The sequence below is a fragment of the Panicum virgatum genome, chromosome 2N (assembly GCF_016808335.1).
Source record: "Panicum virgatum strain AP13 chromosome 2N, P.virgatum_v5, whole genome shotgun sequence".
Lineage (NCBI taxonomy): Eukaryota > Viridiplantae > Streptophyta > Magnoliopsida > Poales > Poaceae > Panicum > Panicum virgatum.
In genome coordinates this window covers 46396487-46421097 of record NC_053146.1, presented here as the reverse complement: position 1 = coordinate 46421097, position 24611 = coordinate 46396487, and the positions used below count along the sequence as shown (strand labels likewise).

The 24611-nt window shown below is 54.0% G+C and overlaps 1 protein-coding gene and 1 pseudogene across 1 annotated transcript; one reads left to right on the top strand and one right to left on the bottom strand.

Annotated features, from left to right (window-relative positions):
- Nucleotides 1-8474: 8474 nt before the first annotated feature.
- LOC120662680 lies at nt 8475-18458 on the bottom strand (annotated as a pseudogene).
- A 2870-nt stretch (nt 18459-21328) lies between these two features.
- LOC120660747 (E3 ubiquitin-protein ligase AIP2-like) lies at nt 21329-24192 on the top strand. The gene is made up of 5 exons (XM_039939379.1): nt 21329-21750; nt 22437-22650; nt 22991-23232; nt 23432-23641; nt 23746-24192. Exons 1-5 carry the CDS (start codon nt 21592-21594, stop codon nt 23893-23895), a joined length of 975 nt encoding a protein of 324 aa, XP_039795313.1. The 5' UTR covers nt 21329-21591; the 3' UTR covers nt 23896-24192.
- The last annotated feature ends 419 nt before the right edge of the window (nt 24193-24611 follow it).

Sequence of the window (24611 nt, the reverse complement as noted above, 5' to 3'; positions counted from 1 at the left end):
CGCACGATGTGGAAAGCGTTACCACGCTTTTCTCCCTGGCTGACAAGGGTGCTAGGGCCGCTGAGGGCCGCGCATGGCACTCAGCCCCCCAAGGCGGAGCCGCCAAGGCTGGTGGCTCCGGGGCTACCGCCTAGGGCGGTGGCAAGAAAAAGAAGAACAGGAACCGGAGTCGCGAGGAGCCACATCCCGACGGTCCAGTCGCAGTGCAGCTGACTGCCGCGAGATCCAGAAACTCGCGAAGCGGGTCAGTGGGCGGCGTGAGCAGTCCTCCAAGGACGGATTACCCCCTCCTCGCCAGCGGTCTGGCAAGGAGAAAGCCTCCGACAGCGAGACCGCTGCCGGGATAAAGGAGCTGGGGTACCAATCCCCTGCTAGGGAGCTGAAGGGCATTTACCGCCACGACAACTCCGACTCCGACAACGAAGAGCGCCGCAAAAAGCTGTACGTAATGTACGACGGAAGCTGGGAGCTTGTCTCCCGGCGGGACGTGAAGACCCTTCGCCGAGAGGTCCTTTCGGTGAAGCCGGGGGTCCCGAAGGCGGTGCCGCACCACAGGTGGATGAACACCACCATCTCTTTCAGGCCATCTGATTGCCCGGAGAACATGGCCGGGGCCGGTGTACTACCTCTAGTCACCGCCCCTGTCATAGCCAACATCAGGCTCTATCACGTGCTGATAGACGGTGGGGCCGGCCTCAACGTCATCAGCTATGCAGCATTCAAGCAGCTGCAAATCCTGGAGTCCAAGCTGACTCACTCTCGCTCATTCTCCGGAGTGGGCCCACATCCGGTGTTCCCTCTGGGGAGCATCACTCTACCGGTCACGTTCGGGACCGAGGAGAACTTCCGCACAGAGAGCGTCCAGTTCGATGTTGCGGAGGTGAACCTCCCGTTCAATGCCATCATTGGCCGGCCGGCTCTCTACCGCTTCATGGACATTGCCCATTACGGGTATTTGGTCCTGAAGATGCCTTCCCCTGCCGGTGTCCTCACCGTGCGGGGCGACCGCACCGCCGCCGTCGCTGCAGTTGAGAGACTGCATGCTCTAGTGGCAGAGGCTGCACGTTCCGAGGAGGACCCATCCACCTCGCAAGCCAGGGTGCCTGCAAAGGCACCTAGGGTTCAGCCGTCTGATCCGGACAATGTTCCGGTAAAGATTGTGCAGATCGGAGCGGACTCCTCCAGGACCACCCGCATCGCGGGGAACCTGGAGGAGAAATAGGAAGACGCGATCATCACTTTCCTCTGGGCAAATGTGGACGTGTTTGCCTAGGAACCGTCACAGATGCCTGGGATCCCCAGGGAAGTGATCGAGCACCATCTGAGGATCTACCCCGACTCCACGCCGGTACGCCAGAAACCTCGGAAGCAGTCCGTGGAGCGGTAGAACTTCATCCGAGAAGAAGTCCGCAAGCTGCTACACGCTGGCTTCATCGAGGAGGTCCACCACCCCGAGTGGTTGGCCAACCCGGTTGTTGTCCCGAAGGCCAATGGGAAGCTTCGGATGTGCATCGACTATACCAGCCTCAACAAGGTATATCCTAGAGACCCCTATCCTCTTCCACGTATCGATCAGATCGTGGACTCCACCTCCGGGTGTGACCTTTTGTCTTTCCTAGATGCATACTCTGGTTTCCACCAGATTCAGATGTCTAGAGAGGATAGGAAACATACTGCTTTTGTAACAGTGGATGGACTGTATTGCTATATTGTCATGCCATATGGTCTGAGAAATGCCTTACCCACGTTTGTACGAGCTATGGATAAAATTTTCTGTAATCTAATTAGAGATATTGTTGAGGTGTATGCTGATGACATTGTGGTCAAAACTAAGGTAGGGTCAACCCTAGTTGAGGACATGTCCCTCGTCTTCGACCGACTATGCGCCACGCGCACGAAGCTGAATCCCGAGAAGTGCATTTTCGGCGTCTTGGCAGGGAAGCTGCTGGGTTTCCTGGTCTCACATCGAGGCATCGAGGCAAACCCAGCCAAGATCATGGTGATGAGGCCTCCTGGCCGCATCAAGAACATCCAGAAGCTTACTGGATCTCTGGCCGCTCTTAGCCGCTTCATATCGAGGCTGGCTGAGAGGGCCCTCCCCTTCTTCAAGCTATTAAGGAGGTCCGGTCCATTCTCTTGGACTGAAGAGGCTGAACAAGCCTTCCAAGAGCTGAAGCAGCACCTTACCTCACTGCCGGTATTGGTGGCTCTAGAGCCAGGTGAGACATTGTTTTTGTATCTTGCTGTGTCGGCAGAGGTGGTCAGCATGGTGCTGGTCGCCGAGAGGACGGAGCAAGCTCGCCTGGGGGACACCAGGGTCTCCCCGGCCAAGGATGGTAAGCCGGACCCCAGACATGGGGGTCCGGCAGCCACTCCTCTGTCTGAAGGTCCGGACCCCGGACAAGGGGGTCCGGAGGAGCCTCGTCCCAGTGGGAACCCAGAACCACTGGGGCCCAAGGACTTGACGTGGTGGATAAGGGCGAGCCGGACCCGGTCGCCAGGGTACGGACCATCCAAAAGCCAGTCTACTACATCAGCAAAGTCCTCCACGAGGCAAAGGCCAGGTATCTTGAGACGCATAAGCTTATCTATGCCATATTTTTTGCATCCAGGAAACTGCGCCACTACTTTCAGGCACACCGAGTTGTCGTAGTGACCTCTTACCCGTTAAGAGCGATCTTGCACAACTCCAACGCCACGGGCAACATCGCCAAATGGGCAGCAGAGTTGGCTGAGTTCCAGCTGGACTTCCAGCCTTGCCATGCAGTCAAAAGCCAAATCCCGGCTGATTTCATAGTGGAATGGACTCCTTCCCCAAGCAATTCTGGGGGTCCGGACCTCAACACCGGACCCTCGGAGCCGGAAGTCAGGACACCAGTCTTCACCGAGCCCCACTGGACACTCTTCTTCGACAGGTCCATCCGCAAGCCGTGGGCTGGAGCTGGTGTAGTCCTCATCGACCCAAACGGAGATCAGCTGAAGTACATGGTGCACCTTGAGTTCAAGGCCACCAACAACATGGCGGAGTAGGAAGCTCTGATCTTTGGCCTGACACAAGCCCTGTCTCTGGGGGTCCGGCAGCTTCTGGTGAAGGGAGATTCTCAACTAATCATCAAGCAGGTCCGAGGGGATTGCAGCTGCAACAATCCCCAGCTCGCGGCATACCTCATCCACGTGAGGAAGCTCGAGAAGGACTTCGACGCCTTGGAACTACAACATGTTCCCCGCGAACTCAACTCAGCAGCAGATGATCTCTCCGCGAGGGCATCTACCTGGGCATCCGTGCCCGAGGGCATCTTCAAAAGACGGTTGCTGAGACCTACCGCCCAGCCTGCCGAACTGGGTGTAGGGGATTAAGCTAGCACCTCGAAGCTAGCGGTCCCGGCGGCATTCCACCTGTGGTGCCCGCCCTGAGTTGTGTGCTTTGTTGAGGATCCTGGAGACCTCATAGAGCCACTCCCACCTGCTCAGGGAGGTCCCGATGCATGGATCTCCGAGATCCGGGACTACCTGAAAGACAATATCCTCCCTGATGACGATGTGTCCGTTGAGCGCATAGTACGATTGGCTAAACACTACGTGGTGGTAGAAGGGGATCTCTACCGCCGTGGCGCCAATGGTATCCTCATGCGGTGCATTTCAAAGGGAGAGGGCCACGAGTTGCTCGCGGAGATCCATGGAGGCGAGTGTGGAAGTCATTCCTCATCTCGCACGCTTGTTGGCAAGGCCTTTCGGCATGGCTTCCACTGGCCGACCGCACTCTAAGAAGCGGCTGAGCTTGTAAGGTCCTGCAAAGCATGCCAGTTCCATGCAAAGCAAATACACACACCGGCTCAAGCTCTGCAAATGATCCCGCCCTCATGGCCATTCACTGTATGAGGCGTGGATATCCTGGGGCTGTTCCCCCGGGCCGTCGGCGGGTACCGGTTCCTCTACGTCGCCATTGACAAATTCACAAAATGGCTGGAGGTTACCCCTGTGGTGAACATCACCAAAAAATCAGCAGTCGCATTCCTTAACTCCATTGTGTGCAGATTTGGTGTCCCAAACCGCATCCAGCTATGCTTTGCGTCCGTGGCACATCCCCGCAGCAATGGACAGGTCGAGAGAGCGAATGCAGAGATCCTCAGGGGACTCAAGACCCGCACCTACAACTTCTTGAAGAAGCATGGTGCCAAATGGGTTGATGAGCTTCTGTGCGTACTATGGGGCAACCGGACCACACCCAGCCGAGCCACCGGGGAGACCCCATTCTTCCTGGTTTACGGGGCTGAAGCATGCCTTCCCCCGGAAAATCACCTGGGCTCACCACGGGTCCAGGCTTTTGACGAATCCATGCAGGAACAGCTGCGGTGTGACGATGTGGACTTCGTTGACGAACGAAGGTGGCGAGCAACAATCCAAAAAGCATGCTACAACCAGGCGCTCAGGCGCTATCACCAATGGTTCGTGCACAGTAGGGAGCTCCGGGCTGGCGACCTCGTCCTGAGGCGGATCCTGAACCGAGCAGGGCTCTAGAAACTCTCCCCCAGCTGGGAGGGGCCCTTTAAGGTTATAGAAGTATGCCGGCCTGGATGCGTTCGCCTTGCCACAGAAGTTGGGGTGCCGCTACCCAACCCATGGAATATAGAGCATCTGCGTAAGTTTTACACTTAAGCAGTGTAGAGAAATGAATTTTTCCTTTGTAATAAGATAGAATTAGCGTGCGGCCCAGAGCGGTGGGGGTCCGTCCTCGTAAACCCGGCCTCTGGTATCCATCGCACCGTCGGCTAGCATTAATGCGCGGCCCAGAGCGGTAGAGGTACGCCCTCATAAACCCGGCCTCTGGCATCTATCGCGCAAGCCATGTATATCAAGTTGCAAACGAAAGATTTCCTCCCAGTTCTGTCTTTGTGTCAAATTTTATTTCGCATTTCGATTCTCGAGCTTTTCCCTTTCTAACCCCCGCGCGGACTTCCACTCTTGTCGCTACAGCTAAGATCTGTATTGAGTTGCTGGACTGCCGTACAGGTCCAGACCCCCTTTGCTGCTGGGACAGGGGTCTGAACCCCTAGGGACCCACTTTGGAGAGGGGGGTGCTTGTTTCCTGGGGTGGTCCGGAGTCTTGTGTAGCCGCTTAGCCGGTTCCGTACCCAAAGCCTACACGCTCCACCACCCTGTAACTAGTGCTCTAGTACCCGGAGCGGGGTAATTAGGGGCCCGGACCTCGTTCTAGCTCAAGGGTTGGCTTTCTAAGTCCTACACGGCAGGTCCAGCTCCATATCTCAAAGGATCGAGTACGACAGAATGACCTCACCCACTGCTTGGGAGGGATCTGGAACGACGGAGCCAGGTCCGGTAAAGTCGTGTTTATTTCCTAGAATGGTCCGGAGCCCTGTGTAGCACCTTAGCCTGGTTCCGTACCCTAAGCCTACACACTCCACCACTCTGTAACAAGCATCGTGCTGCCTGGACCTGCGCATCCGGAGTCTCGGACCTCATACTAGCTTGGGGGCTGGTTCAGAATAAGTCCTGCGGGCCTGCTACTTAGCTTCGACCTTGAGTGGTATGCAGATTAGGCCTAGACTGGTGGTAGCTAGCCTCAAACCATCGAGCCTACCTACCAGGGGGTCCCGGCATCCGCTTTAAGACTGCATGCAGATCGAGGTCCAGTCTCGGTGGTAGACAGACTCAAAACAACTGAGCCTGTCTCCCAGGGGGCCCGGAGCGTTCGCTTTGAGCTAGACATCACGGATCGATTCTGCATGCGTCAAACAGCTAAGTTGCAGTATCATTACTGCCATACAAGCGAGTTTGATTTTCCTCTCGGTAGTTTTTTCTGCTATACAGGGAATAAGTCGCTCGTTCGAGTTGCAATTTATGCTACACCTATGCCCAAGGATGCTTGCTCAACCTCATACGGGGGTCCGGAGTGTCTTCTTCAGCTCTAATGGCAGATAGGTGCTAACAACTGAACCTATGTACTAGGGGGCTAGGGCGCTGGGGTGCTGCATACCGCAAACCACAACAACTGACAAATAACTAACTTGAAATTTTCTTTTATTTAAAATTTCAACAAGTACAATGTTTTTACATCTACAAAAAAAACAAAAGTACTACTGGTGTGATGGCCCAGCTCCGAAATCTGTAGGCTCACGCTTGAAGTAAGCAGCGACGAAGTCGACGACGTCCCGCACGCCTTCTCGAGCAGAGGCCTCCATCTCTGCCACTGGACCATCGACCACGGGGGCTAGCGAGATGGCTGGGTCGTGGCTCCGGAGGCAGGTCAGAATGTGCTCCACCACCATCCGGATCAGCTCGCGGCCCTCGGCTTCAAGCTAGCCAGCAAGGATCGGCTCTAGACGCCGGAGTCTGTCTGAAGCAGAGTTAAGCACTGGGAGGGCGTCAGCAATCGAAGCTGGCGGCTCTGCCACTTGGATTGGACTCATCCCAAGTGGCACCAGCGCTGACCTCGCTTTGCTCGCCCAGTCGACGATTCGCTGGGCCGCCCTGAGCTGGTCCTCCTGCAGCTTCCGGACCGCCTCCTGGACCGCCTCCTCACCCGGGCGTCCAGTGCTGCCTGGGCCGCCTCCACCAGGCGGGTCCTCTCCTCGAGCTTGGCCTCCTTCTTCGCCGCCGACTCCTTCAGGGACTTGAGGGCCTCGTGGTGGCCCGCAAGCTGGAGCTCCATGTTGGTGGCGTGGGATTCCCGCTTTGCAAGGGACTTCCTATCCTTCTCGAGCTCCATCTCGGCAACAGCCTGCTTGCTGGCGGTCGCCTGCAGCTCCTGGCGCCATTGGTGCAGAGACTCGGAGAGCTTGTCGAGCTCCAACTTGCGGACCTCGAGTCCCTGGCTGTGGGACTCGAACTCGGACCGCTGCGCAGCGAGGCTGGCCACCTCCTTAGCAATGGCCTCCTCCCGCAGCGCCAGGGCCTTTTCCCGACTCGCCACCGCAAACTCCCGGTCGAACACCTTCCGAAGAATAGCTCGATAGGACTCAAGGTCGGCCTTGAGTTCGGACCGAACACGCGCAGCATGGGAGGCTTCGGCCTTCGTGCACCCCTCCAGGCGGGTGTGCCAGTCGTCGAGGCACTGGCGCTCGCTCTCCAGGGCTACCCACTCCCGCTGGAAGGCTGCCTCGGCGGTAGAAGTCGCCTCTTCTATGGTCTGTCGGACCCGGACCAGCACCTGGGGGAGGGGAACCGCATCCTCCTCCGGGGGACCCTGCAGGAGCCGCCTACCAGAGACCACCTCCAGCATTTCCTCTGCTGTAGGTTTGGAGCTGGGGGTGGGGACGTCCGACACAGATGTCGGGACCTCAGGTACCGAGGTGCTCGCCGTTGCTGCACCCGCTGCCGTTGTGCTCGCCGTCGCTGCGCCCGGTGTCGGCGCGACTGCCGCCGTAGCTGGGGCCTCGAGGGCCACCGCGTCGGGTGTTGCTGCGCCTGGCACTGGCGCATCCACCGCTGCCGCGTCGGGCGTTACTGTGCCTGATGCTGGCGCATCCGCCATCGCCGCGTTGGGCGTCACCGGGTTAGCGGAAGCCGCCGCACCCGCCGTCGCCACCGAGGCCCCAGTCACCTGGACCCCCGCTGACGAGCCAGCGGTGGTGGAAGAGCTGCCTGGGTGAGAGGCCCTGGCAATTAAGAGAAGAAGCCTTCAGCAAAAAGCGAAGCTCCGAGAATAAGAGGAGTGAGCGGAAGAACATTTACCCCGAAGCGCCGGGTCTCCAGCGCCCACGGAGGCCCGGCGACTGCCGCCGCCGCTGCTGCTCCCGTGGTGGCGGCGGAGGCGAACATTGCTGCTGCTGCTGCTCCCGAGGCAGCGGCGGAGGCGCACCTCGCGGCTACTGTTGCTGCTGCTGCTCCCGAGGCGGCGGCGGAGGCGCAACCCGTGGCTGCTGCTGCTGTTGTTGCTGCCGGGGGGAGGCATCTCCCGGCGGTGGTGGTCGCGGCGCGGCTACTCCGGGGGTCCCGCGAGGTCCGGGGGCCCGGGAGCTACCCTGGCCCACGTCCTCAGCAGTCCTCTGACGCTTTGCGGCGGGCTCTATAACTGGGGTCCCGTCGCCGCGGTGTAACCTGCGCCGGCCCGCTTCCCCCGACGACGCGCCGGAGCTGCTCCGAGCCTGGCTGGGACCGCTCGTGGCGGCACTACCAGCCACGGACTGCTTGCCCTTGGTAGAAGGGCCGGACCCCGCGGCGCTCGGCACGGCCTGTTCCCCGGACGCGCCAGGGATCCGGATCCCACGGTCCGGGTCGCCTCCAGTCTGGCGTGCTGCCAGCCCACCGTCGTCGAGGGTCGGCAGGGTAGCCAGCACTGCGGTCCTCAGGCGTGAGTCCTCGCAGAGGGGGACGACACCCTGAGGAAGGATCAGGTGCTCCGGGATGAAGGTCTCCCCGGTCACCGCCCGCACCAAGACCTCTAGGGCTTCCTGGGTCAGGTCGCTGTCCTCCCCGCGGTGGGTCCTGCTGCAGTCTTGGGGCCCGGTGAAGCTCTAGGCAGGACGCGACTGCTTCTTCAGGGAGGCGATCCTGCGCTTCAGGAAGTCCCTGAGCACATGCAGCGAGGTAAGGCCGCCCTCCGCCAGTGCCCTGATCTTGCTCAGAACGGAGTCGAACTCTGACGGCAGGGACGGCCTGGCCCTCCAGCATTGACGGTCGGAGGCGGGTCCCCCGGTCGGCATAACTAGGCGCTCGTTATCTTCGGTGGTGGTGATCACCCACTCCCTGTGCCAATCCTCCCATTTCCCGCCAGTGAGCCCGGGGATGTACGACGTCTGCAAGTCGCTCCTCGTCTGGAAGTAGTACGCCCCCACTTCGTCTTTGCCCTTCCCGGACTTCACCAGGACGAAGAAGTGGCAGAAGAGGATGACGCAGGGCCGCACCCCCACGAACATCTCGCACAGGTGGATGAAGATGGCCGTCAGGAGGATGGAGTGTGGTGTGAGATGTTGAAGCTGGAGGCTGAAATCTTCCAGAAGCAGCAGAAAGAACGAGGAGATCGGCAGCCCCAAGCTGGTGGAAATGTGCGAGATGAACAGCACAAATTCCCCGGCGCGCAGGTCACCGAGGGGAACCGAGCCTGCTCGAATCCCCCAGGCAGTCTCCTGTGGACTCCACCCTAGCAGGCGGCGCACCATGTTCAGCTCCTCCTCGGTCTGAAAACGACGGGGGCGAACAAGGGACGCCATCTTGCTATGGAGGCGAGCAACAATCTGTGCAGAAGAGCAGGGGGCGAGGAGGCTCGAAGGCAAAGGGGCGCAAAGGTTGGAAGGAAGAAGGCGAATGCGGAAAAGTAACAGCAGTATGCGGTTCGTCCCTTTATGAAGCCTGACCGAACCGGCGCGCCCCGAAACCGTCGCTGGAAGCCAAGCGACGCTCACGCATGGTGTTAGCCGCCCAGTCCATGACAAGGGGGCCCAGGCCAGCCTGTCAGGGAGAGCGGGTAAAAAACAAAGGTGTGAAAATGCGGGATCTGAACCGTCGCCCGCGCGCGAAGCGAGGCGGAAGCTGAGCTGACGTGCGCGCATAAAGTGCTGGCATGACCAGACTTTTCGGGGACTGCGCTGGTGGTAAATATCCCGTTTACTCCGGCCGCAACAATGCCGAGAGTTGCTCGCGTGACTAGGTGTACCACTGTATGTGGGGACCACGAGTCAGTAAGCCGTTGCGATGTGATGAGGCAGCGAAAAACCCGATGGTTGGTCAAAGCCGGTCAAGACTCCTGCAGTATGCATAGCCTAACGCTAGAGACTTCAAGTTATGCAGAGCTAAATCACAGAAGTGGCCCCACATACGGGTTTGTCACCTCTCTCGAGATGGGCTCGGGGGCCACTGTCGGTACCTGTAGCAGGGATACCCACTTCTACTGCAGCAAAGCAGGACTCGTGTAGTCATCCGTAACTACACCATAAGTGGCGGAGCAGCCGGGCCCTACGGGTCAGGCTCTTACCTCACCGGGCCAATGGCCCCGGACCCGGTCCTCGCTCCGGGACGGGTCCGGAGCCAACAGCCGAGGCCTCGGACCCCCATAGGGGTTCGGGACCTCCCGCGTCCATCCGGACCTCCCACTCGCGTAGAACCAACATACCGCCGGGGGGGGGGGTCCGGAGCCGCCACGTGTCCCGCAGGCGCGGGCGCGGGTCTTCCGCTGGGAGACTCGCCCACCCACCGCATTCAATGCGGATGGTTGAGGCGTGCTCTGCCACCGCGGCATGCGGGGCAGCCTTTGTCAGGCCTCACTGTAGACCGCATATTACCGAGGTGCACAGTGCAGCCGCATGCGCCGCATCCGCGCAGAGCCCGTCTGCCACATTAAATGAATACGACGGCACGGTACTTTTCCATCATGCCGCCTACGCCGCAAGTTACACGGCCCGTTCAGCTACGTTGCAGGCAGCGCCGCAAGCTACACCCTGGCGCCGTTTCGACAAGACAGGGCATGGATATGCTGGACGGAGGATTCCCGCGGGCAGAGCAAGGAAATCCAGGAATGAGATCTCCTTCGCCTGCAACGTCATAATGTATGAACAATATATTATTTTATACTACATCGATTGGGCCCACCTGTCGGGGACCCAACGGCCATGTACGCGCCTCCCTTGAGATATAAAAGGGAGGCGCTCGTTGCACACAGTAGGGCTCTGAGATCCTCAGACTCAGCTTGACAACACAAGCAATACAACACACAGTGGACGTAGGGTATTACGCTCCGGCGGCCCGAACCACTCAAAACCTATTGTGTTCATCGTGTTCTCCCAACGAGATTGAACTAGTCCTAGCTAACCCCCGAATACTCACCCTCTGAGTTTAGGCTGGTGTATTACGCCACCCGGCTGTGGGTTTGCACACCACGACAAAAAGGATAACACTCTTATTCTTTTATCGCCCAATACAAAAAAAATAGAGAAGAGGATGCACTCCCTCCAAGCAATTGACTTTACACCTATACGTGCATCTGACCTGGGTCTCAGGCCAGATCATTAGGGTCGAGCAGGTCAGCCCGAACTTCGCAACACTAGCATGCATGGATTCAGTTGCGCACACTTTTCATCTACACTAATGCACACAAAAGTCGCCTTCTCCCAGCCATGGGCAAATAAAACTTTCTATATGGCGCAGAGCTTCGCGCCTCGGCCCTTCTCTGAGGTTTGTTGGGCCACATAAATATGCGGCCAAACATATAAATTAATCATCTTCGCAAGAGCGGTCACCAAATTAAATTTTCGCGGTTCCTTTACGCCCCCCAGCCCAACCACATTTCCCTTTTCCCCCATCGAATCTGCAAGTAGGAAACGCCAGTGGCCAACTACACAATGCAGCGCCCTCTCCGCGTCCGCGCGTCGTCGTCACCTCGGCCTTTTTCTGGCCCTGTGTTTTTGGCACGGCGTGGCGTACGGGATGGGAGCGCCACACGAAATTTTAAGTCTGTACTTGTTTATGTGATCATCAGATGTGTCAAACTGTCAATCATGCACATACATGTATGTATGCATTGAACCGAGCGAGATGCTCCCGGTGCAGTGTTGATCAACTGAACGTACAATGATATTCTATCAAACAGAAATGCTGGGGGATTGTTAATATTTCCTCGCATAATGGATATTCATGTAGTGATGGAATAATTAAAATAAGTGGCAGATGAGATGAGATATAGACCTGCTTGGTTGGACACCAAAAGATTGGCATGCTAAAATATGGATATAGCAAAATGCGTGAGCATGCCAATTCTTTTAACAAAATCTTGACAATCAAACCAGTGTCAAAACTTATGAACTTGTCCATATCTTGGTACTAGGGATGCAAGTTAGATAATTTTTGGGGTTTTTGGTTGACCCAAAAAGTTGATAAAATGAACTAAATGACATTATGTGTAAATATTGAGAGGAGAAATGAATTAGAATGTCATGCCATCGTAAAATACCATTAGACCAGTTTCAGTGGGAGTTTCATGGGCACAATTACCTAGACTGGAAAACTAGGTAAATATGCTAGATGGGTTTCATGGTGATGAAACTCTCCTCACATCCCATGAAACTCCATCATTCTCTTCTTGCCATGTTAGCAAAATTAATAATATTTAATGCTATTAAATTCTTTATGAAACTTCTATTGAGATTGATCTTAGATACCCACTTGCATCCTTGTTTGGTATGGCATATTTTGAAAGCGAACTAAATTTTTTTTTGAACGAACCACACAAAATAGTGCGCGTTTTATTGATATAGCAGAAAAGTACAAGGCTACGACCCTGGAAGGTCATAGCCAGGAAAAAAGAAAAGAAAAACATAAAACAAAAAAACTCACCCGGTTGGATTGGGACGTCAACACGGGAAACTCAACTACTCAAACTCACCCTGTTGGATTGGGACGTCAACACGGGGAACTCAACCACTCAAAGTGGAGGAACACGCGACACAGACAGAAAGAGACTGAGCCGTCGCGACCAACCACCAATCTACACATGTAGTCGCCAAGGAGACACAAACCCGCGCCGAAAGAGAGAAGAGGGAAGCAGACGACACCATACCGAGCAGGCACCGCCATGCGGGACCTGTCGCTGTAGCACCGCTGCAAACGCCACACACCATCCGATAGAGTGGAACCGCCGAATCCAGACCTCACGACAGCTGCCTCGCAGTCGGCACCGCGAAAACACAACGCGCGGGGGCCTCGCCACACTCGCCGTTGGACTCCTCCTCGCTCTCGTCGCCACGTCGAATACACCGCACGCGGGGGCCTCGCCACATCCGCCTCAGTACTCCGTGTCTTGGATTTGTATATAAAATCGCCATCAAGACGATGCATCATGTTGCCCTGTTTCCAAAAGCGAACTAATCAGACCGATAATATCTCCAGCCGATCCCCTGATGGAATGTGGTGGGAGTGGCCGAGTGGGAGTACTATATATATAATGTTATGAGGCAGCGAGTCTGCTCTGATTTTAATGTGGCGGTAGAGGACAAACGTTAAGAAGCTACTCTATACGTATATGATTGAGCAGACTGCATTTTGTTCCTCATCATATATATACTGGTGGGCATAAACAAAAATAAATAGGTATATCATCGTGGACCGGTTCGACGCATGTGAGTTGTTGTTGTAGGTGATTCTTCGATGAACGAAAAAAGAGTCAACTCCACATGCAGAGTTCCCAAATGGGCTATACCAACTGAACGGACCTCGTGTTGCCGCGACAGGTACCATGCCTCGTGTGGATCGGGATCGCGAGACCACGCATGTGTGATCGACTCGTACCCTGTACTGTTGCCATCTACCATTAGGCGGGCGAAATGTTTGGGCGTGCATAGGGGATAGGATCATAGGATGAGGCCTCCCGGGGACCGGCGCTTTGGCAGATGGATCCAAGTTGATGATAGATGGGCGTGCGTGGGTTAGTAGTTAGCTCGCCAGAGATCGGCGCGGGCGGGGACAAGATCGGCAGGCACGAGTTGGTTCGCTCCTGTCGACCAAACGTGCCGCAGCTTCCCGCTTGGTGTTTCTCTGCGGCTCGTTTTCGCACACGTGCTCCGCCGCCTAGGCAGCAGCGCGTGCCGGGCCGCCGCGCGAGTGGCCGGGCATGTCCGCATGTGCAGGTGGCGTCCTGCTGGCGCGCAGCGGCGGCGGCGCGTGGCCGTGCGCCTGCCTGCTCGGCTGCTCCCGTCCCGAGCCCGCGGCCGTTGCGCAGCCCAGCAGGGATCAGCCAGCAGCGGCCAGCGCCGGTCCGTACAAAAGATGAGGCCGCCGCGTCAGCGTCGCCGCTCCCGCTCTCCCGCCGCGTATACGCGCGCCGTCCTTCCGGGGCGGCGTGCCGAACCCGGTTTCCCCGCGGCGGCCGCCGAGGCGTTCAGACGCTGACCCCAGAGGCGCGGGACGGCCGGGGGTGGGGTTCGCCGGCGAAGCTAGGTACCCCGCGGCGGGCGCAGCGCGCGTCCGTGGTTTTGGTTGGTTGTGGCCGGGCGGGGGCGGTCACGGATGATGGTGGTCGTCTACTCGTCTTGTCCGCGTCGGTCGGTGGAGGTTGCCAATCCGATCCGCGAGGATGTCACCGCGGGGCGCGTTGGGCTGAAGTGCGCGGCCCACGAGCCGGACGGGTCGGGGGGCCACGCAGCCTGCCGCGGAGCGAGCTCGAGCCGAGGCGATCCGCGGAGGTGCGTTGGGTCTGAAGCTTGCGGCCCACGCGCAAGCCGTTTTTTCTTTTTTATATTTTTTAAAAATTAAAATTTCAAAAATATATGTCCGTTTTCAAATATTTCAAAAATATACCCCGGTCGCCCTCCCATAGGGCGACAGGCCCAATGTGTAATTTTTTTTTCAAATTTGCAACGAAGTCCCTGGAGAGAAAAAAAAAGGCGGGGGACCTGTCGCCCCCCCCCAACGGGCGACAGTCGCCCTCCCCTCGGGCGACAGGCCCCTGTCGCCCATTGGGGGGGCGACAGGCCCCCCCTTTTTTTTCTCGGACTTTTATTTTTGCAGGGACCTATTTTGAGCTATTCGAACGTGTATTCGTCATCATCGTCGGCAAGATCTCGGCCGCTAACTCCTACCGCACGTTACTTGTCCTTCATTAAATCACGGAAAAAAATCGCAAGAACTTCCCTTATTTCACGAGCATTATGGAACCCACAAACATAATAAGTTCACATAAATAATATCTATAAAAACAAATGACAAGTAACCTACCACAATCATAAACATCGGATACAAATAAGCGGTCCACAGCTATCTCATTACAAATAAACATCATATACATCTAACCACCCCTAGGGCGTCGGACCCTCTTAGCCCTCTGCTGGGCACGGACATGTCCCTCGGAGTAGGTGAGAACATCCGGAGACCTCACCTGTCGCTCAGGACGCGCAAGGGGCTGCGGTGTCTGCTGCTGAGAGATCCCAAGTGGTGCTCCTCCTAGCTGTGAATACCCCAAGACATCGGGGTCACCTTGCGCGGCAGGCTCTTCTGGACTCAAGCTGTCGAAGTCGTCTAAGGTGAATGTCTCGTTATCTGGTCGAAAGGAGGAAGAAGAAGGTCCGGCGCCCGCATCGGGGTAGAATCCTACGCAAAAAATATGGATGTTAGCGTACGCTCGTATATTTCGTAATGACATGTAGAAACCGAAATACGAAACATAAATTAACCTGTGCACGCCGGTATCTGTGGCCCCGGTACCATCCCTGGATACGGTCCGCCAACTGGTGCTGTCCCTCTAAACATTCCAGTATGGCCGAACGCAGTAGCTGGATCGTATCCTGTATGTGATATTAGTAAATATGTAGGAACACTTGATGTAATTTTAAAGAGATATGTATGTTACCTGTACTTGGGAAGAACTGCGACGTCGGCCCGTGTATGGTCGACGGACACGGGAACGACGACGACGCCTGAGACGACCCGTGGCTGTCTTCGTACTGCACACGGCTTCCGAAGTTGTGCGTTACCTGACGCAACTGATCACGCTGCCTCGACCATGCCTCTATCTGCTCAAACTGGGTCATTGGGGATCCGGCACGTACCCTCTGTCTCTTCTGACTCATCTTGCTCAACATAATTGGTCTCTCTTCGAATACTCGGAGTTCCTTGATCTGCACAATGTTGGATTTCATTTTGTGTCTTATCCCGGATTTGAACAAGAATGGCCAGAGGCCACCCACGCTCTAGAGCTGCTTGCATGTACTTCTGCCAGTCATCAGTGCTGTGTATCATCATTAATTCCCATAATTCACTTTCTACCTCCCAATTAACAAGAGACTGGACAGTGATCACATGTGTCAACGGATCAACATGGAACCCACGCTGCAGCCACTTACATATGGAACCAAAACTCCTTTCCAGAGGTTTATCTATGCCGCTAGATGTGCGCTTAAAGGCAGAAAGATCTACTCCATTTGGCCCATACATAAAATTGTATTCACCATAAAATACTTGAAACTGCATTTTGCTCGACATATCTGTATATCACATAATACTTATCGAGTTATACTCTTTACTTCACTACCTTATTCAATAATCCGTAAAAACTAAGTATGGAATTCAACTATAACGTATAAGTATTCATAACTACGTGATGACTCTCGAATTCTATACTGCATATGCCAAATTCTATTCTAAATCATAATTAATTTATAAACATGTCTCTAATAGCACTGCAATTGTAATAATAAATGCGTAGAACTAATTTTCTAAACTAATTTACTACTATGTAACTACAAACTAAAGTATCATTGAACTCCTACTTAAATGGATCTACTATAGCACTAATTAAATTAAATTACTCATATTTAAATACGTAGTACTTAAATATAACAATATTTAAACTAAATGTACTAACCTGCAGATCACAAGTGCTGAATCCGGCAGGGCTTCGCCGCTTTCCTTCTCCTCAATCCTCTCTTTTTTTTCTGGATTTTTGGTGGAATTTTCGGGCTCAAATGAGGAGGGAAGGGGAGGGCTGGGGCTTTTATAAGGGGGGAGACCCCGGTCGCCCGCGGGGGGGGGGGGGGGGGGGGGGGGGCGACAGGCCCCCCGGTCGCCCGCGGGGGGGGGGGGGGGGGGGGGACAGGCCCCCTGCCGCGACTGTGGGCCGGGCCCAGCGGCGGTCGCCCGTGGGCCGGGCGACAGGCCCCTGTCGCCCCCCCAACGGGCGACAGGGCTTGTTTTTTTTTCTCCAGGGACTTCGTTGCAAATTTGAAAAAAAAATACACATTGGGCCTGTCGCCCTATGGGAGGGCGACCGGGGTATATTTTTGAAATTTTTGAAAACGGACATATATTTTTGAAATTTTATTTTTTTTAAATATAAAAAAGAAAAAAGTTCCACACGCAAAGGGTGCCCCACTAAGGCTGTTTCCAGCGGCCTCCGCTTGCGGATGCGGAAAGGTTGGCTGTTTCCGCAGCAGGGCCCACAGGTCAGACTGCGCAAAAGAAGTGGCCCTCCAGGAGAACGCGGGTGCGGGCTCGCATCTGCCAACTGCCGGTGGCGCGGTCGCAACCCGCAGCCGGAGCTGGACGCGGTCGCAGCCGCAGCGGCCGATGTGCAAGCCCAGGCCCGGCTCCGGCGCGGCGGCGTCGCGGCCCGCGGCGGCCCGCCGCTCCCCCTCCAACTCGTCCTCCGCCAAGCGACGCCTCGCCGCGGCCGGCGCCTCCTCCGCCACCGCCTTCACGTCCTCCTACTCGGGGGCGGCGCGGGGACAGGCAGCGGGCCGCGGCGCGGCGCCACCTCGTCGTCCGCGTCCTCCGGCCGGGCCTCCCTCGCCGCGGCGCGCGCCTCGCTCCCGGACCCGCCCGTACTCTACCCGTTGCAGGAGCTCGCCGCCGCCACCAACAGCTTCCTCGCCAAGCGCGCCGGGGGCGGCGCCTACTGGCGCTGCTCCCTCTGCGGCCGCGACGCGGCACTCGTCCAGCTCCCGCGCCGCCCCGGCGCCGCCGTGGACGCCGCCGCGCTCGCCCGGGTCGGCCGGTACCACCACACCAGCCTGGCGCGGCTGCTGGGCGCGCACCTCTACCTCGCCTACGAGCTCCCGCCGGGCGCCGCCACGCTGGCGGCGTGCCTGCGCGGCCCGCGGAACCCCGGCTTCACCGCGCTCCGCACCTGGGTCTCCCGCGTCCAGGTCGCCACCGACGTCGCCCAGGGGCTCGAGTACGTCCACCACCACGCGGGCGCCGTCCACGGCCGCGTCTCGCCCTCCGCCTGGCACCGGCGTCGGACACGACCACGGCGGACGGCGAGACGCGGCCGTGGACGGCGCCCGCGTGGTGGTGGACGTACTCGAGCCCCTGGGCGACGTCGGCGGCGACCTGGACGCGGGAGACCCAGGTGCGGAGCGCGGTGAAGCCGGGGTTCCGCGGGCCGCGCAGGCACGCCGCCAGCGTGGCGGCGCCCGGCGGGAGCTCGTAGGCGAGGTAGAGGTGCGCGCCCGCGGGGCACGCGCCCAGCAGCCGCGCCAGGCTGGTGTGGTGGTACCGGCCGACCCAGGCGAGCGCGGCGGCGTCCACGGCGGCGCCGGGGCGGCGCGGGAGCTGGACGAGCGCCGCGTCGCGGCCGCGGAGGGAGCAGCGCCAGTAGGCGCCGCCCCCGGCGCGCTTGGCGAGGAAGCTGTTGGTGGCGGCGGCGAGCTCCTGGAACGGGTAGAGTACGGGCGGGTCCGGGAGCGAGGCGCGCGCCGCGGCGAGGGAGGCCCGGCCGGAGGACGCGGACGACGAGGTGGCGCCGCGCCGCGGCCCGCTGCCCGTCCCCGCGCCGCCCCCGAGTAGGAGGACGTGAAGGCGGTGGCGGAGGAGGCGCCGGCCGCGGCGAGGCGGCGCTTGGCGGAGGACGAGTTGGAGGGGGAGCGGCGGGACGAGGGGGCCGCCGCGGGCCGCGACGCCGCCGCGCCGGAGCCGGGCCTGGGCTTGCACATCGGCCGCTGCGGCTGCGACCGCGTCCAGCTCCGGCTACGGGTTGCGACCGCGCCACCGGCAGTTGGCAGATGCGAGCCCGCACCCGCGTTCTCCTGGAGGGCCACTTCTTTTGCGCAGTCTGACCTATGGGCCCTGCTGCGGAAACAGCCAACCTTTCCGCATCCGCAAGCGGAGGCCGCTGGAAACAGCCTAACTAACTTGCTGCGATTTCTAAAAAAAAAACTAACTTGCTGCGAGGGCCGCGAGCGCCGTGTGCCGAGCTGTTAGGGGCTTAGGGCACCCGGAAAAAACATAGAATAATTCCTTTGTTTAGATGCACCTAAAATTCTAAAAAAATTGAAAGTGGGTTTTTTTGGAATTTTGTATCTAAACAAATCTTTGTAAATATGATATGTAAAGTTTTGGAATTTTAGTCCATATAAAGACTTTTGGCTCTTTTTGAACAGCTTGTACCCTTCCCGAGCCGCAGCACCTATCTCCTTATCCATTCGTCCTCCCGAGCAGCCAACCCTAGCCGCCGCGGTCTCCTTCCCTCGCCGCGCTCCCTGTCCCTCGTCGCCGCTCTCTCCTCCGCCAGATCCACTGCATCCACTTCCAGATCAGCCGTCCTTGTCCTTGTCAACGTCCTTGTCCTTCTCTCTATAAGCATATCGATCGTAATAGACAACTCAACCAACAGTTTTGCTGTGACATGTTATAAAGGCCATGTTTGGTTGTGGTGTGAAAATATTTTGATGAGAGAGAAACGATGCTTTGACCACTAATTAGGGGTAGTAAATAAAGTCTAATTACAAAATTACCTCCACAACTATGGTACTGTAGCAGTTGCTCTAGCTAATGAGGCTTTTGACCGTACGATTAGGGGATGTTTGAGCACGGTTACTGTAGCATCACTGTAGCCAATCATGATGAGACTTGGCTCATTAGATTCGTCTCGAAAATTTACACATATTTTTAAAAAAGTTTTGCAAATAGACTTCATTTAGTACTGCATGCGGGCATTCGTCTTTTAGTGAAATCTTGATGTGATTGTTAGCCAAACATGGCCAAAGTTTTATATGGTCTGCAACTATTTTATTGATCCAGAACCTCTCCCAGGCCTGCGCTCCACGTTCTCTGCTGGGCCCAAAAACCGCGCTCGTGGAGCCCTAGCATCAAATCATATGCTGTAGAGTGCCGCTGCATCTAGTGACACTTTTTTTTTCTCTCTCTTCAACGTGGACCGCTATAGAGAGTTGCTATCCACCCGTTAGCCATACTCTTCAAGTAAATATTGTAATAGATTGTAAGTAAACTGAATGTTGAGGTGTAGAAAAAAGAAGAGGAGAGAAGAGAAGTGGGTTGTAAGCTTACAAACGACTTCAACACAAGAACTAAAAAATTTTATGAGAGAGACAAATGAGTTAGATATTAATAATAAATAGCTAACCATTATACAAGTGTGTTAAGAGATAGTCTGTAAGAATTTTTGTAGCTAGCAGTAAACTAAATTATTAACCTTGCTCTTAAAAGTTAGATGGGTGATTTGCAGTCAATGCATCATAGATAGAAGTGACAATAGACAGGGTACTTGGTTCAAGAAAAACAAAAAAATATATAGCAAGTTAAAAAAGTCGTGTTTTTCCAAATCATATTTTCAAATTAAAATCCAATCAGGTAGAGTGAAATCCAATCACATCACTAGGTTTCTTATGACGGAATTTTCAAAATAAAATCACATATGAATATATTTGAATAACTTTTTTGGTGTTAAATACACAAAAATTATATTATAAAGCTAGAATAATTATTGAAAAAAGTCTATATCACCCCTCACATATGGGGGTGGAGTACATAACCCCCAACCTATGAAACAGTCTATATCACCCCCTGAATTTCTCAAGACCGGTCAAATTATCCCCTAAAACAGCTTTGAAAAATCATAGTAAACCACAAAAAAATCATAAAATAAAAAAATCCAATTGTGTTGGATTCCAAATGAGTAGATCTACACAGTAAATATATAATATGGTATGCTTTAATATATTTTTTTACAACTACGAAGAAAAGTATAGATCTAAATCTACATAAAAAATATAGGGAAAATTTGATTCATGCCACCACAACTCCGTGAAATTGGGTTTCATGTTCAAAATCATGCCACTTAATGGCATGGATTTCAACATGAAATCCAATTTCAAGAAGTTGTAGTGGCATGGATCCAACTGACCCAAAAATATATTAAAGCATACTATACTATATGTTCACTGTGTAGATCTACTCATTTGGAGTCTAACACAATTGGATTTTCTATTTTATGATTTTTTTAATTTACTATGATTTTTCGAAACTGATTTAGGGGTAATTTGATCGGTTTTGGAAAGTTCAGGAGGTGATATAAACTGTTTCATAAATTAGGAGGTTATACAGTCCACTCCATAGGTGAGGGGGTGATATAGTCAGATCTCTACCGCTCGATGGCGGCCGCGTCCGATCCCAGTTTCGGCCCAGGTTACTTCGATCCATCGTGTCGGCTCGTGCAGGGCAGGTTCCCACCCGGCCGTCACGCCGCCGTCTCAAGTTTAGGATCTGATCCGATCCCGTAAATCTCGTAAACAAAAAATTGTCATATCGAATGTTTTGACATATGCATAGAGTACTAAATGAAGTCTATTTACAAAACTTTTTGCATGGATGGGCTGTAAATCGCGAGACGAATCTAATGAGCCTACTTAATCCATAATTTGCAACATTGATGCTACAGTAATCATCCGCTAATTATTGATTAATCATGAATTAATTAGCATCATTAGATTCGTCTCGCGATTTACAACCCATCTGTGTAAAAAGTTTTATAAATAGACTTTATTTAGTATTTCAAATTAATAAAAATACTTTAAATTTTTTTTTGCAACGGAACTAAACACGGCCTTAACATAAAAGCTCCCCATCCATCAGCCGCGTCCGCCGATCCACACGCCGACCGTGCCCGCCTGGCCACCGTCGTCCCGCGGGTGTTTCTTTCCTCTCCTCCAAGCCAGCGCCCGCCACCGCCCACCGCCCACCGGCGCCCGCCCGCCTCCATTTATACCTCCTCCGGCGAGGCAACGCACGCAACCCTTCCCATCCCTTCCCTCCCCCACCGACGAAGGCGACGAATCTCGGAATCCCAATTCCATAGAGGCGGGATCGATCGGAATCAGGGTACCCCGCAGGAGTCCAAAGCCTGCTGCCGTGATGTCGGCGACCGCGGCGGACGAGGCGGCGGTGGAGGCGCGCCTCCAGGCGCTGCGGCAGATGCTCGGGAAGAAGCAGCAGTTCGAGCAGGCAGTCGCCGACCTCGCCGCCGTGGTACGGGACCGCTACGCCGGCGCCTCCCCCGCACTCCGCAAATCGGTAAGGCCGACCCGACCTGGCGACCTGACCTGCCTCTCTACGACAAGTGCTCCTGCCAACTAGCTAGATGGAGAATACACGTAGAATTTGGTCGGTAGAATACGAGCTGGATATGTTTTTATTGCAACTGCTGAATTTAGCGATGGGGTCGATGGGGTTTCCGTTTAGTAATTAAGTGTACGAATTTGGTTAAGAAGATTGTCAACGAGGGACTTTGTAAATTTCAGTGTTCTTCAATAGATGGTGGGTGCTATTAGTTTTCATGAATAGTAACATGACTGGATTTCAGAGCAACGCTATTTGTTTCTGTCAGTAGATGATGAACTTCAATGTATCAATAGTTGGTGAATGTGTTAGATTTCTTCAAGAGATGGTTAAGAGTGTCAACCAGCTTGCTATCTGACTATCTTACTGCATCTTGACGTACTGTAACAAAATTGTGTCTTTGTTTGTTTGCACATAATGCAACAAGCAACTCCTTTTAAAATTAAGGATGGCTCGAGTCATTGTTCTAGAATGGTTTTGGTTAAAATCATTTTTATAGTACAACTACAGAACTATGTTTAATCATTTTGAAATCATTACTCATTTGGACTGCTACAACTTTTAATATCCATTTTGTTCACCCTTGACTGTTACAAGTGTCATTGTCTGTGTTTATTTTGATCATTTGTTACTTTTTGCAGATGTATTCAACAGTTTGCCGTGTTGCAACGGTGCTTCAGACTAGATATACAGCTCCTGGATTCTGGCGTGCTGGTCTGAACCTCTTTGTGGGAACTGAGAAGCTGGTAACTAATCCTGCTGAAAAGGAGCACTTGAAGAGCTGCATTTCAAGGGCCCGGGAGCATCTTGACGAAAAAGAAAATGAGGATTCCATACCAAGCAACAGAGAAGCAGGTATATACCATACAAAAATCTAAAACACATTTAGATTAATAAACATGGTCTAAAAATCAAAAATACAAAAAATCTTGTAATGCAACATCCAAAAGTGTTGACAAATACACACCAAGCCCTTTATGGCTTTATGATATGACTGGGCTGGTGGTAGTGGTACAGGAACATAAGCTTTAGATGCCCACCATTTGATTAGATGGCATTTGTTGAATTATCAAGTTGAGTATGTAAATACGAAAAAGAGTTGGCATATTTTTGCAATGCACTTATATACCATTTCTCCTAAAAAATCTTGACCCTTATAAATATTTGTTTGCTAATAAGATGATACTTTTCGCAGACACCAGATTTCTTTTTGAAGGACACCTTACTGTGGGACAGGAGCCTCCACCTCCAGCATGGCTTGTTGCCGATAACTTAGCACGGGAATTGAGCATACTAACTGAATCCTCTGGGGGTCAAGATGGGAACAGCAATAGGATAGAGTCTAGAGCCGAGGATGTGACACCTGCTATAATGAACTTCTTAGAAAGCATATCAGGAAACAGGGATCTAGAAACTGCCTTGGAAGAATCACTGCAGGTAGGCATAAATATTGATCATGAGAATCCAGTTCTTTGGTATATGCTCTCTCATGTTGTCCTTACAGTTTATTATGGTGTAGCTTGTATTCCAGCTGCCACACAACTTTCTACTGTCATGATCAAAGTCTGCTTTAGTTAATTGAAATTGTACTAAGATGTATGAATATTGATCTGGAGTATCACTTTTCTGTTGCCAGGGAATCATTGAGCATCCACCCAGGGCACCCCCAGCCTCAAAGGAAGTTGTTGCCAATTTACCTGTCCTAACAGTTACCGAGGAAGTCATTGCTAGATTGGGCATTGAGACGGAGTGTGCTGTTTGTCGTGAAAACTTGGTTGTGGATGACAAGATGCAGGAGCTGCCGTGCAAGCATCTTTTCCATCCTCCGTGCCTGAAGCCATGGCTGGTAATCTTCTCCTAGACCCTTTGAATAATTAGATCTGGAGTAGAGTAGCATTATTATTTCAAGTCAGTGTAGCTAATCGGTCATGATCTTTTGTTTTCATTTAGGACGAGAACAACTCATGCCCGATCTGCCGCCACGAGCTGAGGACAGATGATCATGTGTATGAGAGCAGGAAGGAGCGCGAAAAGGAAGAGGAGGAAGACAGGAGGGGAGCGGCAAATGCTGTCAGGGGTGGAGAATTCATGTATATCTGAACTCAGCAGTAGCAGAATGTAATCCCTTGCTGAGCTTTGTGATTTCCTGATGCCTCGTTGTAACTGAAGTTAATAGCGCCTGTCATTCTCCACAAATTTGTCATGTTGGTACTGGCTGGTCAGGCTAGACAATGCAGTTCGTGATGGATGGTGTGTTGTTATCTCACCTGTAAATCTGTAATCAATGTGGCCTGGCAGAGCGCTGTTTGATCAGAACTCGCAGCGCCTATCTGCTCCGGCATGGCTGCCAGATCGCTGATGAAGCTTTAAGGCAAAGGTTGGTGGAGAGATTGCTTTTAGTACTCTCCATCTTGTTTGAATTTGGACTCAAATATGACGAGCCAAAAATCCTCGCCCCCAGATAGGCCCTCAAGCACATTGAAAATCTATGTGTATACAGATATGTTGTACTCAGCGGTGGAGCTAGGGGGGGGGGGGGGGGTGCTCCAGCCCCCCTACCCCTCTACAACCCATGGACCCCCCCCCCCCCCCTCCCAAGGTACCCCTACAAATTTCAACCATGAATCAAAAGGAGTAGGAGAAAAATGAGGAAAAAGAAGAAGAAGAGATGGAAAAGAAGAAGAAGAGGAAGATGAGCCCCCCACCCCAAGTTCAAATTCTAGATTCGCCACTGGTTGTACTTATTGACGTCGACCGTTCTTTATCCCATTTAGAACTAGGGCATTTTTCTTAAATTTGAAACTTCTTTTTACAAA